Here is an 18,802-nt window from a genome sequence, read left to right on the forward strand (position 1 = left end):
ACTGCTGTCCGTGGAGAGGAAATGACTACTCAAGGCCACTCTGCTAGAAAGTGAAGGAGCCAGGTTTGCTTTCAGCCTGTCTCACTCCACAGGTTGTGCTCTTTCCATCATGTTCTTAATTAAGACCATCCGGTTCCAGACTCCCATTTTCTAGCTGGAGAAACTAAGGGCAGGAAGCCACATTATAGAAAAAGTATGGACTTTGGAGTCCCAGCTCTGCTGTCATGTCCTGTGTACTTCAAGACATCATCTTTCCTCTTTGTGCCTCAGTTTCTTGATCTAGAAAATGGACCAAGAAACCCCTGATTTGTGTGGGCACTGGGGAATGGCTGTCTGGGACCCTAAAGGTGCTCAATATGGATGGGCTCCCTGGCCTCCCTTTCAAAGGGGTCAGATGGTCAGGCTAGTACCCCCAGAAGGCTGATGTAGGGGGTGGCTAGAACCCGGGGCCACAAGTCCCATGAGATGAAGGCTGAGGCTGTAGCAACTAAGCAGAGACTGGTGGGCAAAGCCTTCCATCAAGGGCTAAGGGGCCAGCCTTCGGCCAGGAAGGTGGACCAAGGGAGGAAGGCGGATTCCTCCTGTGCAAAGGCCACCTGCCAGCACCTGGCTGAGCTATCACCAGCTCCTTGGAAGGAACGGCCATCACCAGGGCTAGGTCAGGTGGACCCGGGTCCAAATCCTGGCCCCCACAGGCCAGCTGGGCACATCCTCTCCCTGAAGTTCGGCTTCCTCATTTGTAATGCCCCCACCCCCCAGGGCTGCCCTGAGGCTCAAAGGCCCAAGGCACCAGGGGCCAGGCTGCTGGAAGACCGGTCTGGAGATCTGGCCCTCCTTGCCCAACAAGGCCAGACACCGGATGGACAAACAGGCCGACTGGACAATCACATGAGCCCAGACCTCTTCCTCTTCTCAGGGACCTGCCCCAGACTCCGCCTGCCTGTGGCCTGAGCTTCCCCATGCCCTAAGCCTTTCAACATCCTTACAACAGACCTCCTGGCCCACCAAGCCCTGCCTTACAAAACCTGCCTAGGGACCACAAATCTGGAAGTCGCTATTATTTCACTGCGTGGGTTATGTGTGTGCCCGTGTACATGCGTGCTCCTGAGGGAGGGCAGGCTCTGGGCACTCTCCACGATCCTGGATGCCCCGTGGTTCCCTGAGCTGAGAGCCCCGCATCTTAGCCCTCCATCGGCTCTACCTCACTGTGAGCCTGAACAAGTCACTCACCCTCTTCAGGCCTCAGTTTACCCCTTTGCAAATGAGTGCTATTATTTCCTGCCCCCTCTTCCTCATGGGAGTTCTTAGAAGACTCATGTGATATAACAAATCCCCAAAATCTGTGAAGACCGTTCAAAATCATACAAATGTTAGGTCCCAGTTTTTAACACTTACTGAGCACCTCCTACAGGCGCACAAGACTGGGGACTTATACACATGCTTCCTCGAGTGTTTCCTACAAGTCCCATCCCATCAATCCCAATATAAAGGAATCATATGTCCATTCTGCAGATGAGGACACTGAGGCTCAGAGAATGATTTGCCTAAGGTCACATAACCAGACAGTGGTAGACACTGGTTTTGTGGCTGTTCCACAAAACCCACCAAGCACCCTTCTGCCTCAGGGCCTTTGCACTTACTGTTTCCTCTACCTGGAATGCTTTTCCACCAGACACCTGCATAACTTGCTCCTGCACCTCCTGCACCTCCTTCAGGGCTTTGCTCAAAATGTCACCTTCTCAGTGAGGCCCTTTCTGACACCCTAATTAAAATTCCAATACCTCCCACCCCAGCACCTCCGGTTCCCCTCACTCTGCTTGATTTTTCTTCACAGCATTTACCAGCGTCTGACAAGCTATGAGCTTTCCTTGTTCATTATGTAGTGTCAGGCCCCTAGAATGTTCACTCTCCGAGGGCAGAGCCTAGCACAGGAGCAGCTGCCCTGTGAATATCTGAACAACTGAATAAAACCGAGGTCCAGAGAGGGACAGTAGTAGGCCCCAGGCCATATAGGTAGCTTTTTTTGTCCAAGCCTTCTGCTCCTGGCCCCCATTTTCTGTCCCACTATCACTGGCATGGGATCGGCTTGAGTTTGCTAGAACTGGGGGTGCAGGAACCTGGACCCGAGAGGCATAGGATTCAGCAGTGGGTATGAGGACAGTCCTTCCCCTGGGGCTTGTGTAGGGAAAGCAGCGAGAAGGGTGTATGCAGTGTGTTCATGCAGGAGGCCTGGGCTCCCTGCCTATACCTCTTCCCATCCCAGATCCCAGAGGCAGGCTTCAGAATAAAACCTTCTTTTTCTTGCCTCCTTATTTAGGGAATAGGGTTCTCCCCTGCAAACATCAACTGCTACAGTGAGGAGGGTAGTTCCTTGCCTTTCTGGTGGCTTCCCTGGAGGACAGCTCTCCCCTTTCACATATGGGGTGCTGGGAACAGAGGGCCAAGGGCGCCATTTGCTCGAGCTTGCTAGGGCTGAGCCAGGCCTCAAACCCTGCTCAGGCAAGCAGACTGTGAGCTGGGCCCTGGGCTGGGTGCTGGGCCCAAGAGGCCTGTGGCTGTGGGAGGGAGCTGCCTGCTGGAGGTGGCAGGTGGCCGTGGCTAGGAGCAGCTGCTGGTCAGCCAGCCTGCCTGGGCTCACATCCGGGTGCTGCCCTTTGCTCATAGGGGGCCTAGGGCAAGTTGCGTAAGATCTCAGTGCCTTGCAGGGCTGTTTGAGGAGCCCAGTGTGCAGACACACAGGAAGCACTTATAGCAGGCCAGCATCTAGTGAGTGCCCAATAACTGTGAGCTGACCCACCACCAGCAGCACCACTGCCCCCAGCACCACCACCAGCAGCAGCACCATAATTAGCATTATCACCATCACCACTGCCACCACTGTGTCCCATAGCATCTGTCCCCCATGACACATCCTGAGCTCTACCAGGGCTGGAGCACATCTGGGGGGGGGGGGCTCTTCACTGCACCCCAGGAGGCTCTCTGCAAGATAGTGAATGAATAAAAGAGTGAAGGGATGAATGGATGGTAAAAAGGCTTTTGTGGAGAACAAAGCAGCTGAAAACAGGACGGTTAGCTCCATTCCTCAGCCCCTGGTCCCCTCTGCCTCATTTCTGTAGAGTCTGCTCCCATGCAAGCTGTTGTGCCCTAGAACTCAAAGCCTTCTAGGGCCTTAGGCTCCAGTCTGCTCTGTACACACTGGGCCACACACAGCTCCTTAAACACCTCCCTCCCCATGTTCTCCTGCTCTGCAATACCCAATAGTCCCACTGCCTCGGATCTGGCTTTCTGGGCCCTCATTAAGGGACCACCCAGCCCAGACCTCCCTTTAAGCCACCTCCTCTTCCCACAGCTGTGTCCCTGCCTCACCTACACTTCCCAACACAGCCAGGGGTCTCCACATGGGGTTGGGGCCCTCTGTGCCCACCTGCTGGCCCTGCCAGCCTCCTCTGACTCTTTCAGGCCTAGGACTGGAGGGGCCTGCTTGCTGGGCAGTCAGCCCTCAGTGGGACCCTGGCCATCACACCTGCCCTTATGTTGGGTCAATAGCTCAGGCTGTCCATTTGGCAGAGGGGGAAACTGAGGCACAAAGAGGAAAATTATAAGGCTTGAGGCATTCGTTTAACAAATATTTACCAAGTGTCTCCTATGCCCCAGGTGCTGGGAACACAGCAATGAGCAACACAGCAAATATCCTGTCTTCATGGACCCAAGAGGAACACACACACAAATACAGCCATAGCCTGACATTGGTGAGGGCTCCGAAGTTAGAGGGAAGGGCTGAGGGTGAAGAGTGCAGAGTGAAGGGGGCAAAGGAAGTCTTGAAAAGGCAGTCGTCAGTCAGAGAGGAGACGACACCGCAGCAAGGCCCAGGAAGGGCTGGGGAACTGTCTGCAGACCAATGCGGCTAGAGGGCAGCGAGCAGGAGCCCAGCAGAGGGAGAGAGGAGCCCAAGCTGAGCCCTGTGGGCCTTGGTGGCTTTCGCTGGAGGGCAATGGGGGCCTGCAAGAAGGTTCTGGGCAGAGAAGGAACATGGCCAGGTTTTCATTTCTGACACAGCACTCCAGCCACCACTGCGTGAATAGGAAGGAAGCAATGGAAGGACAATGGGGTCTGCTGGGGAGGAGGTAACAGAGCTGGGGTGGGAGGGGGAGATGGAAAAGGGGGACGCAGAGGAGCCAGATATGGAAGCAGGACTAGCATGGGGATGCTGGGCAGAAGCCACTCCTTTGAGCTCAGCAAGGCTGGCACAATGGGGACAGGGGCCTGGCTGCCTGAGCTAACCAGCTGGATGGCACATAAGACCCTAGGCTGCCCCATGCCTACTAGCCAGTGTGGATACCTGGGTCTCCCAGCTCTGGGAAGCCAGAGATCAAGTGTGTCCTATTCACCATTCCTGGCACATAGTAGATGCTCAGTAAATCTTTGTGGCCTGAATGAACAGGACCTGGTACATAGCAGGTGCCTAAGTTTGCTGAACAAATCAGCGAATGAATGGACTGCCTGAAGCCGTGAATTGTTTGCTGGTGGTTTCTCCTATTCATCCATGTTCCTTAAAATAATTGCAACTGCTGCCAATCACAGAGATTTCTCACGAGCCAGGCCCCAGGCTCAGTCTCTTATCTTTGTCTAACAACCCCACACACCAGGTTCTACTGCTGTGCCCGTTTTACAGAGGACGAAACTAAGACCCAGAGACGTTAATTTCCCCAAGGTCACTCAGCTACTAAGAAGCACAGCCAGGATTTGAATCCAGGGCTGGCTCCTTCTCAGCTACACGTTAATACATGTGACTGGGATCTTATCAATGACACCATCAACTCAATTGTAAATCCCAAGGACAGAGACCTGTAGGTGAGGTCCCTGTTGGAACAACCCCAAAACATCTGAGGCATTGCCTTGCCTTCTGACTGCACTGCAGCCTGGTACCACCTTCCTGATAAGGAGGCCAAGGCTGGGAGCTGAGAACTTTTTCAAGAACAGTAGGGCTGAGATATGGCAGAGAGGGTCATGAAACCCCATCTTCTGGGGCCTGGCTAATGGCTATCTCCACAGCCCCCTCATCCCTCCTGTCCCTACCACCACCTCGTGTCCCCAGCTGAGGGGCAGGGGATCGATTCCCCAACCAGAAATCCCGGATGAGGCAGTGGCCTCCTGGGGTCCCTGTGATGACAGAGATCCCTTCCATGTCAGAGGTCTTTCTCAAGATCCCAGGCCATTGGGCTGACCTCTCCCCTCTGCCTCTTGTCTAAATGGGATGAAGCCATGAACACTGAGCTTCAGGACCAGCAAGGGAAGCTGGGGATTTAAGCCACATGCACAGCACATATACTACCATTCATAATCATTACAGTAACTGCCACAGCAGCAGAAGAGAGACTCAGTGCCCAGGTGTGCTCAACCTCTGGCCGGCCCTCTGTGAGGCTCTAGAGCCCTGCAGCAGTCCAGAGAAGCAGGTTCTATTATTACCCCCAGTTTTTAGATGTAGAAACAGAGGCACAGAGAGACTGAGTAAGTTGCCTGAGTCACACAGTGAGTATATGGCAGACATAGGATTTCAACCGAGACAGCCCAGCTCCAGAGCCAAGTATATCAGGGAGGATGTGTGAAGGACAGGACTGCTGTGGGCTCCGGGGAAACAGGTGAGGGGGTGCTGACAACCCCCCACCCTTAGGGGCTGCTGTTGTTCCTTCAAGTCATGTGTGTGTCGTACCTTGTAAACAAACCTCTCCCTGCTCCTTCGTCCACAGAGCCCCCTCCCCCTTCCTGAGAGGCTCTATCCCCTCCTCTCCCACTGCATGGCTCACTTCCTCATAAGAGCCCTCCTGAGTTCCTCCCCAGACCCGGTGGCACCCTCTCCCAGCACCAGCCTGCCTCAGCACTGCCCATCCCTGATCCCTGGGCACCCACCTCCTCTTGGGGCTGCTGGCAGGTGGCTCTGACATGGGTGTGGAGCCACGCCTCGTCTCACATTGGTGGGCACAAACTCCCCCTGACCCAACTGAAGGGCAGCATGCTGCCTGCCCGGCTGCCTGGACAGCTGGCTGTGGGGCTCCATGCCACACCCTGGCCCTCCCTGAACCACAGAATCCCTCTGTGACCCCCAAGGGTCAACCCTGCCAGCCCACACTGTTTGTACCTGAGCAGTGTGCCCCAGGGCTGGCGTGCTTGGCCAGACAGACTCACACTGGCCTCCGCAACATGGGAAGAACCGTTGTCCAGGTCCACGTGATACCACAGGGGCCCAGGGCCGGAGTCTTGCTGTCAAGAGGATAGGTGACTGAGGGAGTTGAAGACATGACGCTTCTCGACAGCATGGGCTCAAGCTCCCCGGCTCTGCCTCTTACCAGCTGTGTAGTCTCAGGCATGTTACTTAACCCCTCTGAGTCTCATAAGCAAGATGTGGATCAGAATGGTAGTCATGTTTGGACAACCACATGGAGTCACATGCACAGTGTTCAGCAGTGTGCCTGGCTCTTCGGAAGCATGCATCAATACTAGCTGTGTCACGACTGTCATTGTTTTGCTCAGTAGCAGCCATTGACTAAGTACTTTATGTATTGCAAATTATCCCCACCACAACCCTATGAGACAGTTGATACTACTTTCCTATTTTTACAGATGTGGAAATAGGGGTGCAGAGAGGTTGCAAAGTGTCTAAGGTTGCACAGCTGATTGGTGAGGCAGTCTTTGAACCCAGGGCTCTCTATCCTAGGTAGCATGCCCACTCTGAGTCCCATAATGGGCAGCTTGGACTCTCTGAAGCCCACTGACCTTCTCACCCTCCTTCCCTGACAGCCAACTTCTGATTGGACCCCTCGCCTCTACTTCCCACCTGCTCTGGCTCAGTGCCTTCCCTCTGCCTTCTGGCTTCCATCAAGGTCTTCTCTCAGCCAGATCTGGGGTATGGGGGATTTGGGGGAGGGTCTGCCAATCCTCAGGGGAAGACCCAACTGGCCAGCCCTCCTTCTGGAAGGCCTCCCCTCCAGTTTCCTGCACATACTCCTGTTTCTCCCTCAAGCCACTGCCCCTTCTGCACCTCTCTGCTCCAGCATCTCCCGGGCCGACCCCAGACTCCATATCCCAAGGTCTAACTGCTAATGGCCACATCACAGACACAAGTGGAGAAAAACTACTGTTTCCTCTGCCAGGCACTTGACATGGAGTCTCTGATCACCTCCCAGAGCAACCTTGTGAGATGGGTAACACCAATGGGCCCATTCTATAGAGGAGGAGACTGAGGCTCAGGAAGGGACAGTGACTTTTATCAAAGTCATCCAACTAGTGATTCCCAGAGCTCAGTTCAAACCTGGGCTGGTCTGAGCTCCAAAGCTTGCTTAGCAGCACTGCTTCACATAACCTCATCACAGATTCTAGGGTTATTGATTCAATCCTAATCCTAATCCTAATTATAGCTCCCTTTTACTGAAGGCTTGACTATGTCCACACCCTAGTACAGATGCTTCTACACTATAGTACACAGTATAGCATCTATATAGCATAGAATGTACTACAGAAGGGGCATATAAGTAAAGCCACAGCTATTACCACCCCATTTTACAGATGAAGAAACTGAGGCTCAGAGAGGGGGCAGTGACTTGCCAGACAGTAAATGGAAGAGCCTGGACCTAGCCCCTGCCTCCACACTCCCCACTCCTCCTGACCTCCAGGGACCTCCCATTCAACATAAAACCCTCTGCCCCTCAGCCGGCTCCTGTACTAGCCGCCAGATCTCCCGGAGAGGCTCCCTCCCCCGTGGAGCATCCCAGACTTGAGCTCTTTGAGCTGCCTCTTCCCCCCCGGCCCCACCACCCCCAGGCCCAGGCTTCCTGTCACCCCACAAAGCACCTCCTAAGCACCCTTGCCTGGGAGGTTAACAGCTATCTGGTTTTGAGATCCTCACCCTAGTGACGGGGGTCCTCCAAAGGACCCTGGGATGGAGCAGCAGCCCCTACTCTGTGGCCTGCCTGTCAGGCTTGGTTTTATGTCATCTTCCCACCTAGCCCACAGGGTGTGGGGTGCCATGCACCATACACCAGGGGTCAGGAGTCAGAGCACGCGAGCCATTTACCCGGAACAGGAAACCAATGGCAGAGCCAGGATCCAAATGCAGGTCTGCTGCTGGCCTTGTTATCACTGCCTTCCCTACGGCTGCTCTACTGTTGCCTGGGTAGAGCTCTCCACATCCCTACATTTACGTGGGGATAAATGATAATCCCAGTATTTAAGAACTCTGCACAATTCCCTCCTTTCCCCACCAACCCTGCAGGGAAGGGACAATCCTAAGATCCATTTTTCAGATGAAGAAACTGAAACACCAGGTGGTTATTTGGCTGGGTGCCCAGCAGAGGCTGTGCCTCGGTGTGTTGACCTGTGCGATGGGACCATAGAGGCCTGCAAGGGTGGCTGAGGACTGTGCGAGACTGTGGGAGCCGGGGCTGTTGGAGGTACCCTAAGGATGCTCTCAGACAAGGCCCCAGGCCCAAGTGTGTTTTTCTCCCCCCGCCCGCATCCAGTCAGGGCCCAGCCTGCCAAAGGAAGGGCCCGTGTCTCCTTGACCATTTCCCCAGCCCAGGGATGCTGAGAAAATGATGAGTCATCCACCCGAGCACAGGCCTCCCTGGAGCCTGTGTCGGTCCCAGGTGGGGTGGGTAATGTTCCAGGCTGGGACGGGGACCCTGCGAACACGACGACGCCCCACACGGCCCCACTGAGCCCTGAGTCACCCAGTCTGCTCCGTGGCCACTCCCTGCCACGCACAGCCGGCCTTGAGCACGGCTCTAGGCTTCTGCTCCCTGGCCTCTGCCCCAGATCAGTGTGTCTGTCTACATTCCTGGTTTCCTAGACTCACCTCTTTCCACCCAAGAATACTGAATCAACTGTGACCCCCAAACCAACCTCACGCCCGTCCTCCCACGTCACCCTGTCCCAGCCACTCAGCCTCTTGTCCGACAAAGGAGCCAGCAACTCCTCTTCATCCAGGCCGACCTTCTCTCGTGGCACCTACTTTTCCGCCTCTGGTTCTTCCTTCTCTGGAACACATGTCCCTCTTGCCACAGCATTCTAAGGGTTGCCTCTAAAACCCAAATCTGACCTTAGCTCCCCTCTACTTAAAAACCCTCCTACAAACCCCTTGACCTCCCTGATGGTGATACACCAGCTCCTGAGTGGCTTTCCAGAGCCTTCTCCTCTATCTGGCCCCAGCTAATTTGACCAGCCCATCCTCTCAGGACCCTACAGCCACTCTCAAGCTGATCTGACCTTTTGCCCACTCCCACCCCGTTTTCAATGTTCTGCAGGACATGCTTCTCCAGGTAGGTGGCTCCCATCGCCATCATACAGTCTGCTGTTGACCCTGCCAAAACCTGCCCCACTTCCTAGTTCTTGCCACATTCCTACCCCCTGGAATGAGCTTCCCTGTGTTCTGCTCTTGCTGAAAAATTCGTTTTGGCCCTCAAGGTCCAGCTCAAATGCCGCCTCCCTTTGGACTCCCTGGACACCTTGGGGCAGGAGGATGCATTGGGCCTGAGGCTCTGCGCGGGAACCCGTGGGCGGTTCTCAGGCTCCTGCTTTGAGGCATCTGCTACCTGGCTCAGTCCCTTAGGGGCAGGGGCTATTCTGGGCCCTGAGGATACAGTTGTGAACAAAACAGGCTGGTCTGCCCTAGCAGAGCTCACAGTCTTTTGGGGACACTAAACGTGTAACCTGGTAAGATATATGTATAATGTCAGGAGGGAGGTGTAGGCTTTGGAGACAAATTAAGTAGGAAAGGGGTGGGGGAGAGGGTCAAAGAGACCTAAAGTGATCCCGACAGAGGGATCAGGGAGGGCATCTCTAAGGAGGTGATATCTGAGCAAAGCCCCAGAAAAGGGGAACTGGCCATGTAGAGATCTGGGGAAGAGTGTTTCAGGCTGGGGCAATCGTGTTTGCAGTTTCTGGAATAGCAGGGAGGCCACGTGGTTGAGTCTGCATGAGCAAGGGGCTGACAGGGGGTGTTGAGGGCAGTGGGCAGCCAAGATCATGGATGGCCTTCAGGAAAGATTTTGGCTCTCGGTTTGAGTGAGGGGAGTCTTGGAGGGTTCTGAGCAGGGGAGGGAGAGCATCTGATTTGCTTTTTGCAAAGTTTCATCTGGTTGTGTGGGCCAAAGGGGATGGCAGAGGCACCAGAGCAGACACAGGGAGCCCAGAGGCTGGCGCGTCTCCAGGCTCGGGTGAAGGTGGAAGCCCTGGAGGGCGTGAGAAGGGAAGACCTGAGATGTATTTGAAGGCAGAGCCAACAAGACCTGCAAGTGGGCTGGACGGGGAGAGGGGGCAGTAAGAGAAGCGAGTGAGAAATGACTCCCAGGAGTGGCCCGAAGTGGAGAAGGACAGAGCTGCTGTGACAGGAAGGGCAGTGGAAGAGCCAGGGAAAGGGAGTAAGTGAAGGACCCACCAGGCTTTGGAGCCAGAGGGCTCACACCCAGCTCTGGTGCTCTCTGGGAACTTGAGTGAGTTCCTGCCACTCTCAGCCTTAGTTTCCCCAACTGAAGCTGGCCAAGAAGACTGAGGCTGAGGTTGCCGATGACCTTGTAGGGAGAGGGCAGGCCCAGCCTCCCAAATGCCCCTTGTCCCAGTCCCTGAAGCCTGCCCTGGCTGGGCCAGACCTGGAGCTAGGCTCAGATCTGGGGGAAGGGGACCAGGGTAGGGGTGGCACCTGTCTGCCACCAGCCTGGGCCTGGGCAGGCAGGAAGGCTGCCTCGGGCTCTAGGAAGTGTCTGCGGAGTGCCTTCAGACGAGGGCACCATGACCCTGGGGTGGGAAGGTGGGGTGAGCTAGGGCACCTGTGGACCCCTGCTTCCACAGTCCAGGGCCCAGAGAGTCAGACGACCGAGGAGCCCACACCCTGCCACTGCGGAACTCAGGCAGGTGCCCTGGCCTCTCTGGTGCCAAGTTCTCACTGACCTCACAGAATCCAGGGAAGATTAAATGAAATAAAGTGTCTGGCACATGGCAGGGGCTTGACAACATGGGAGATATGCTCAGGCCCTGCCCAAGGGAGGTAGTCATTACACAGCCGCACTGTAAGGTCCCAGGGCTCAGACTTCAGGTTCCTGGCCAGGGACTAGGGCAGGGCTGGAGGTGGGCGGTGGGGAGAGGCCTTCAGGAGGCTCCTCCTTCTCCCTGTCTACCTGGCCAGTGCCTACAGGCCTTGGTAAAGCCCCCACCCTCACCCCTCCAGCACCTTTCCCTGACTTCTGGGATCTGGCACCCCCAGCACCAGGAAGGGATTCAGAGGCAGGAGGGACCAGAGGAGGCTTTCCTGTGTAATAACTAGGGAGACTGAGGCTCAGAGTAGCACAGGAGCCAGCCAGGGCAGAGAGAGACCCTGAGGTTTTAAGTCCCTGGTCCTGGAGCCCCATGTCACACCTACGTCCCATGCCACAACTTTTCTGGTGTCCTATGCAATTCAATCCAATATTAACCAGGACTCCAACATCACTGGAGACACAGAAATCACTCAGACACAATCTCTAGGGAACTAATAGTTGCTACCCACCTACTGTGTCACAGAGACTTGGCTGGGTCCTCTATTTCCACTGTCCCATTTAATATCCATGACAATTTCATCACCATCCCCTTTCTCTGGATGAGGAAACTGAGGCTCAGTGAGATCACATAGCAGCTAACATTTCCTAACACTTAACTACATTCTTCAGGCTCTACATGCATTAATGCACTACCTTTACACCAGTCCTGTGAGGGAGATAGGATTATCAGCTCCACTTACAGATGAGAAAACAGATAAAGCCAAACTGGTGAAAGGGAAGAACTGGCATTTGAACCCAGGGCCCTGTGGCTTGAAACCCCAAGCCCTTCACTTGCCCTTTGTGTCTATGGCAGGGTGGTCCAGGGGCAGAACGTGGACCCATGGGTCCTTCCTTGCTCTAATAAGCCACCACTTCAGTGGGCCCTCACCTGGCTTCCTTCTGCTCCCTCTCCTGCTCCGGGGCCCTGCGTCTAGGCCTGACTTTGACACAAGTTAGCAGAGTGACCTCAAATGATAGCAGAGCCTTTTTCAGTTTGCTAAGCCTCCTGGGAGTGGGGCTTTGGAGCCCATTTCTAGATGAGGAAACTGAGACTCAGATAGGTCATGCAGGCTTCTTGCCTAAGGTCACGTGGCAAGGAAGTGGCTGAGTTGGGATCCTATCAGTCCTGGCCCCCTCACTTCAAGTTCAGAGCCCCCTCTCCCAGAAGGGCCCACTACCCCTCATGCTTGGCCTTGGGTTTGGTAAGTGCCACCATAGGTTCATAAGCTTTGCCCTGCTGCCCTTGTAAGGCAGGGAGTAGGGGGAGCAGGAACAGGAGAGCTGGAAACGGGGAGGCACCTTGACCACTGTCATGGCGACAGGGACATGGCACCACCTCTTAAGTCCACTCCCTCCTCACATTTGGCTTTAGCAGCTGTGGAGACCCTAAGAGCAGCAGGTGCCAGGAGAGCAGCTCAGGCTGACCCAGTCATGACGAAAGACACCCCTGTCAGCACCGCACTGCCAGAGGGTTTCTCATAGGATCCTAAACGTGTGCATGCACACACAGTCACTCTCGTGGTCTGCCAGTGCCCACACCCCAGGTGCACACACATCTGCCAAGACAGGCGCTCACAATCACACACATTCACATGCATGTGGTCTCCCCGCCACCTACACACACACACACTGCCCCAGGCACACACTTATCCCCAGCCTTCACATGTACAGGAACATGCACGCTCACATCCACATGGTAACACTGAGAGCCTCCATGTGCACAAACGGTGCTCCACCACAAGAGTGCACACTCACAGGCACAGTCCTCAATCAATGTCACAGCCCCCAAGGTAAGAGCAGCCCAGGTTTGCCTGAGGCTGGGTTAGACCCTCAACCTTGGTCCCTGGGCCACCCCAGCCACAAGCTCTCCACCCTCCATCCTCCCTACAGCCTTTATAGGGTCTCAGACAGGCCTCCTGATTCCCAGACACAGGGACAGGAAGGAAGCCTGTGGGGGCCATGAAAGACAGGATGTTCCTGCCAGGTCTTACCCAAAGAAGAAGGGGACATGCTGCCCCCACCCCTCAGTGTAGAGAGCCCGGGACCTCCCTGGGGAGGCTCCAGGAAGGCAGAGCTGATCATCTAGCATCACCCAGGCTCCAAAATGCAGCCCCACCCACACACCCCCAGCCCAGAGTCCCTGAGACTACACTCACCAGAATCACCAAGGCTTAATTAACAAAAGAGCCCACTTCTGCCACCTGTGAGAAATCCAGATGGGGCCCATGCCAGACGTCACCGTCACCCTCTCCCCGGAAGTCCCCTAGGGCCCAGGGTGACAGAGGCCTCCCCTCTTCTACTCACTCCAAACCTGTCTTAGTGAGCCTCAGGAAAGTTCCCTGACATCTTACACAGAGCCAGTCCTGCCTCAAGCACCAGCCTGTGATTATAGACATCTTAATGAGAGGGATTATTCTATGGTGTAATGGACTGAAAGCTTACGATGAAGGACCTATGCTTTCAAACTGGATCGGGCTACAAGACAAGACACAGGCAGGGTCAGGATGGAGATGCATACAGGCGGCACCCAAAGTCAGGGCCTGCCCTGTCAGTGGCGTGGCCCTGGGCAAGTTTTAAATCCCCAAGGCCTCAGTTTTCTCATCTGGAGGATGGCAATAATAACAGCAGTGACCTCTGGGGGTCTGTGGCAATTTGACAGGTCAGTGTGTATCAGCACCTTGGCACCAAGACAGGCATACAGTAGGTGACTTGGAAATGCTCACTGTGGTGATAATTTGGAGAAGAGCAGGAAATACTAAGGTATTCAACCGAAGGTCACAGCATATGTGCTAAGTCAGAGGCCATTTCCCGCCCAGACCAGTGGCCACAGGTGCCACAGATTTGCACAAAAGCTCTGGGGAGAAAGCCTGAAGACTGAGAAAATGCTCTGCACTGAATGAACGTCATCTGCAAACTGGGAAAAGACCACCATTAGTCAATTTGACCAGATGAACACCTGGGGTCCGGCTCACAAGGGCCTGGTGTTGAGAGTGGAGTCTGGCGACCCAGTGTTTCCCCCCAGGGAACAGAGCTCTAATGGGGGACTCTCGGCATGCAGTGGGCCCACGGAGAAGCCACAGTGGAACACAGAGATCTCTGTGCCAGTCCTGACTCCCTATCAACAGAAACTTCCTCTCTTGAGGCCTCAGTTTTCCCATCTGGAAGATGGTAGAGCTGGGTTGAGAACATCAGTCTCCAAGGAGCCTTGGGGCTCTCTGGTCTCTGGAGCTGACAGATGGCCCGGGGAGCCCGTGCCAGACATAACCTGTGGCCCTTGCAGGCTCCAGCGACAGCCCCACTCTGAGAGCCCAGGAAAGGGCTGTATCAGAGGGTCTTGCCTCCAAGGGGTTTACTTCCCCAGCTTGGCAGCCCACGAAGGACAGCCAGAGCAGGCCAAACCCAAGAAATAATAAATCCTAACCAGGCTTTGCCCAGTCAGGAGGCCCCGGCTGGCTCTTGTCATAAAAAGATCTTATCCCCATGAGCGCCCCGTGTTGCTGGTGGAGGACTCCGCCCTCCTCCCCCCCACAGCCCTCAGCCCTCCGCCTCCACTTCTATTTCCTGTGACAACCTGCAAACTGAAGACCAACTTGCCTCTCCCCCCACGCCCGGCTTGGGCTCGACCCCCGCCCCGCCCCGCCCCCCACTCGGGCCCCAGCTGCGGGAGGCCCCGGCAGAGTGTAATTCCCCTCGCCCTCCTCTCCGCCCTGGGCCCGTTGGACAGATTAAGCCTTTGTCACACACACCCAGAAAAGCTCAGGGCCAGATGGGACAGGACAAGTGGTGTCAGATCATCGACCCGGGGCCGGCCGGGACTAGGGAAGGGCCCGACCACAGCACCGCATATGGCTGTGGGAGGAGGAAAGGGGGCCCTGGGAGGGGCAGCCAGAGAACAACATGGAAGAGAAATGACACACCATGGCCACCCTGGGGACCGAGACCATGCCGGGGATCCTTGTTCAGCTGCAGGATGACCCAACTCCACACTCTTTCTTCCCTGAAATCCTTCCCCTATCTGCTCTCTCTTGGTGTCTCCGTGGTTTTATCATATCCTCAGCTATGCCCACCTCCCTCACCAGCTGGGTGCCCCAGGAGCTGGCACCAGTCTGACCTACCCCAACCCAGTACCTACCACAAGGCTGTGGGTGCTACACAAATGCCTTGAACAAAGGTTTGCAGTCCAATGACCTTCACAAAAACCCACCCAAGATAAAACTACAGGATCTCTCCCAAATGCCACCAGAGGCAATAACTTTAATTGTGTGTGTGTGTAGACTAGTGAAGGTTGGGGATGTCCTTTGCACCTTACAAAGAAGGTCCCATTCAGCCCCTCCCAGGACAAGGATGTGGCTACCCCAGAATTCCCAGCAGGATTTGGTCTCTTAGATCAGTGAAAAGGAAAATGGAAATATAAAAATAATAACTGAGCCCCAGGAAGGTGCTTGGAGATGGGGGTGACAGGACTAGGGGCATCTCCTGTGGCTGGCCCTAGTTGGCTGGGCAAGTGGCAGGTAACTAACAGCCTCTCTAGGGACCAGCAAGCCAAGAAGGTGGGCATGGAAGCTGGAGGGGCCGGCTGTCGGAGCAGGGCACGTCTGGTCTGTTGTGTTTGTCGTCCTCCTGGAAGCCTGGGCAGGGATGCCTGGGTCCCCTTTCTGTGCCTCCCAGGTAGGCCCTTAGGGAAGGCTTATTATTGATGGGGAGCCAGGGTGGAGGCTTTTGAAGCCCCTGCTGTCAGAGGCAGGCAAGGCGGGTCAACATGGGCCTCATACAGGGTCTGAAGAGACTGGATGGACTGGCAGGACCTGGAGCCCAGGCCTTCCACCTGATTTCTGCATGTGGCCTGGGTGTGTGTGTGTGTGCTTGCTCCGCCTTGACAGCTGTGCAGCTAAGAGGGTCGGGAGATTGTCTCGTGATGCCCACTACCTAGGGGAGAGGTTGACCCACACAGAGAACCAGTGGGCCAAATGCCAGGTCTGAGGGTCACCTGCCACCCAACTCCAGGAGTGGGTGGAGTGGGGGCTCCTGCCACAGACCAAGACTCCCTGAGTTGGGATGAGGATGGAGTGGGGGGCACTAGCTGACCTGGGAAGCCTGGATGGCTGGGGGCACTGACCCAGGGTAGTGGCCACAGACTAGCCAACCATCTGGTGGGACACTAACCTCAAAAACCACTCTTAGGCTGGGGACACTAGCCCAAGATGGGGAGAATGGAGTGGGAGTACAGAACTGGCAGGATGGGGAGGGCCGACCTAAACTGGGAAGAGGCAATGAGCCATACTCTGCAAGTGGGAAAGTGGGCACTGATTTGGGCTGGGGGAGGGGGTCCCTGACTCGATGGGGGAGGGGACAATGACCCAGACTCCTTGTGTTTGGGGGAGGGCACTAATTTAGGCGGAGGGGGGCCTTACTCGCGCGGGGCGGGACACTGCCCCAGCCTCCCCCTCTGGGAATGCGGCGCTGGCGCACCCCTCGTCCGGCCCCCTGTTTTGGGTCCGGCCGGAGGCGGCAGCGGCGCAGATGGGCTGCTGGCGGCCGCAGCGGCAGCAGCGCGGTTATCAGCGCTCCTCGCAGATGGGCCGCCCGCCCTCCGTGCTCACGGCTCCCCACTCCCCGCGGCCTGCAGCCCCGTCCCCTGGGCACCGGGGGGAGGCGCCTCCGGATCCGCTCCCTGGCTCTTTCCTCCCTCCCGCACGGCCCCTTCACCCGGCGGGCCGGGCCCGGGCGGCCGCCGGAGGGGGAGGGGGAGGGGACAAGTGCACTTTTCGTAACGACCGAATCAATTGTGTGTGAAGAGCCCGCTCCGGCCGGGGACAGGGCTGAGCGCGGGGCGGGCGGGCCGGACGGGGGAGGAGCACGGAGGGGGGAGCGGGGGAGCGAGCGAGGGAGGGAGGCCGGCGCGGGGCGGCCCCGCTCGCTTGCTCGGGCCGGGCGAGGCCGGGGAGGGAACGAGGGGGGCAGGGAGGGAGGCCGGCTCTGCCCGGCCCGACCGGGGGTTGAACGCACTAATGGAGGGTCTCCGCGACGGAAAGTTCAAAGCTCAGCAGCGCCCCGGGAGCACCCCCCCCCAGCCCCCACCCGCTGCAGAACAATGAGGTCCCGGCGGGGGAGCCGCGGGGCCCGCGCCGCACGCCCTCTCCAGGGCGCCCCGGGCCGGAGGGGACGCCCCCGCCCGGCCGCCCGCCTCCTCCCTCCAGGCGGCTGCGGTTCCCCGCCCCCTTCCCCAAGCCACCCCTCCCGGACCGGGCCGGCCCCGGGGACGGGGGAGGGGAGGGGATGGATAGGTCAGGCCGCCCCCGTCCCAGGGAGGGGGAGCTAGGGGCCCGGGGGGCGGAGGGGGCGCCCCACCCACCCGCACGAGGCTGCTCCTGCGCCAGGCTGCGGCTCGGGCCGCCCCTCCCCGGGCCAGCCCCGGGTGGGGTCGGGGAGACTGCCCGGGCAGGCCCCCTCCCCTGGCGCTGGGAAGCCAAGTGGACTCCCCGTCCCGTGGCTGCCCCTACCCCCCCTTCCCCCCGCGGCACCACCCTCCACACACATCGCCCAGCCGGCCCGGGGGCGGGAGCGCGAGGCGCCCGGGACAGGCAGCCCCGGGGCGGGCCGGGGGGGAGGCTCGGGCTTCGGAGCAGCCGCCTGCTGGCGGGGGGAGGGGACGGGAGGACGGAACATGCTGGGGTGAGCAACCCGGGACAGCCCGCCAGGCACAGACACAGCCCCGGCAGCGGCGTAGAGGGGGGCAGGGACGCCCCGAACCCAGAGCGCTGCCCGGGCGGCCCGGGCGGGCGCGCGAGCAGGGACGCGTGAGCCTCGGGCGGGCCAGACTCAGGGACAACCTCAGGGACACACGTTCGGACACACATCCACACCCCCACCCCGCCCCCGCCCGCCCCGAGCCCCGCGGCGGGACCGGCCCGCGGCCGCCGCGCGCGCACTCACCGAGCCCGTCTTGACCGGCACATACACCACTTGGCCCATCTTGGGTTCCCGGCCGCTGCCCAGGCGGAAGCCCTTGGAGCGCACCCAGAACTGGAACTTGCCTTTCTCGCCCGCCGCCGGGCCGCTGCCCGCGCTGGTCCCGCCGCCGCCCTGCAGGACCTCGGCGATCCGCTGGTATTTGCTGCGTGTCACCGTCTTGGTTTTGGCCGAGTCGCCGTAGGTGCGCAGGCACCAGTCCCGGAACTGGCGGCCCAGCTCCGAGTCCCCGGGGCTGCGCTCGCGCTCCCAGCCCCCGCGCAGCAGCAGCGTCGGCTTCGGCATCCTCCCGCCGCGCCCGGCGCCCTCGGGGGCGGGCCGGCAGCCGGGCCGCCCGGTGCCGAGACTGGGCTGGGCTGGGCCGGGCCGGGGCGCGCCGCAGCCCGGACTGTCCCGCGGCGTGGCTCCGGCGCGGCTGCTTGATGGGCACGGGCGGCGGCCGGACGCGCGGGGCTGCGGCGCGCTCTGTCCTGCTCGGGCGGCGGCGGCGGCGTTGGCGGCGGCGGCTCCGGCTCGCCTCCTGCTCCGCCTCCTCCTCCCCCCGGCCGGGATGCGGGAGCGATGGAGGCTGCTCCGGGCCCGGAGGTGCAGAGGGGGCGGGCCGCCCCGCGGGCGGCCGGGGGAGGCGGGAGGAGGGGAGCGGCTCCGGGCGCGGGGAGCGAGACCGAGCCTGGGCGCGGGCGGCGGCGGCGGCGGCTGTCAGCTCGCGCGGCTCATCCTGCTCCTGCTCAAGCTCCCGCTGCCGCTCGCTGCTCTTCCTCCTCCTCCTC

General features: G+C 58.3%; 1 protein-coding gene across 3 annotated transcripts in view; it reads right to left on the reverse strand.

Moving 5' to 3' along the window:
- The window catches only part of NOL4L (nucleolar protein 4 like), a 120,510-nt gene extending 102,061 nt beyond the window's left edge, over positions 1–18,449 (reverse strand). For all 3 annotated transcript variants that reach the window (XR_005032509.2, XM_036924712.2, XM_036924710.2), the window contains exon 1: positions 17,997–18,449. Coding sequence is in view for 2 of the 3 variants with exons in the window: in XM_036924712.2 (XP_036780607.1) it covers positions 17,997–18,317 (321 nt within the window). In the remaining variant the exon portion in view is untranslated. The remainder of the gene's footprint in view (positions 1–17,996) is intronic.
- Between the last annotated feature and the right edge of the window lie 353 nt (positions 18,450–18,802).

The sequence above is a fragment of the Manis pentadactyla genome, chromosome 5 (assembly GCF_030020395.1).
Source record: "Manis pentadactyla isolate mManPen7 chromosome 5, mManPen7.hap1, whole genome shotgun sequence".
Lineage (NCBI taxonomy): Eukaryota > Metazoa > Chordata > Mammalia > Pholidota > Manidae > Manis > Manis pentadactyla.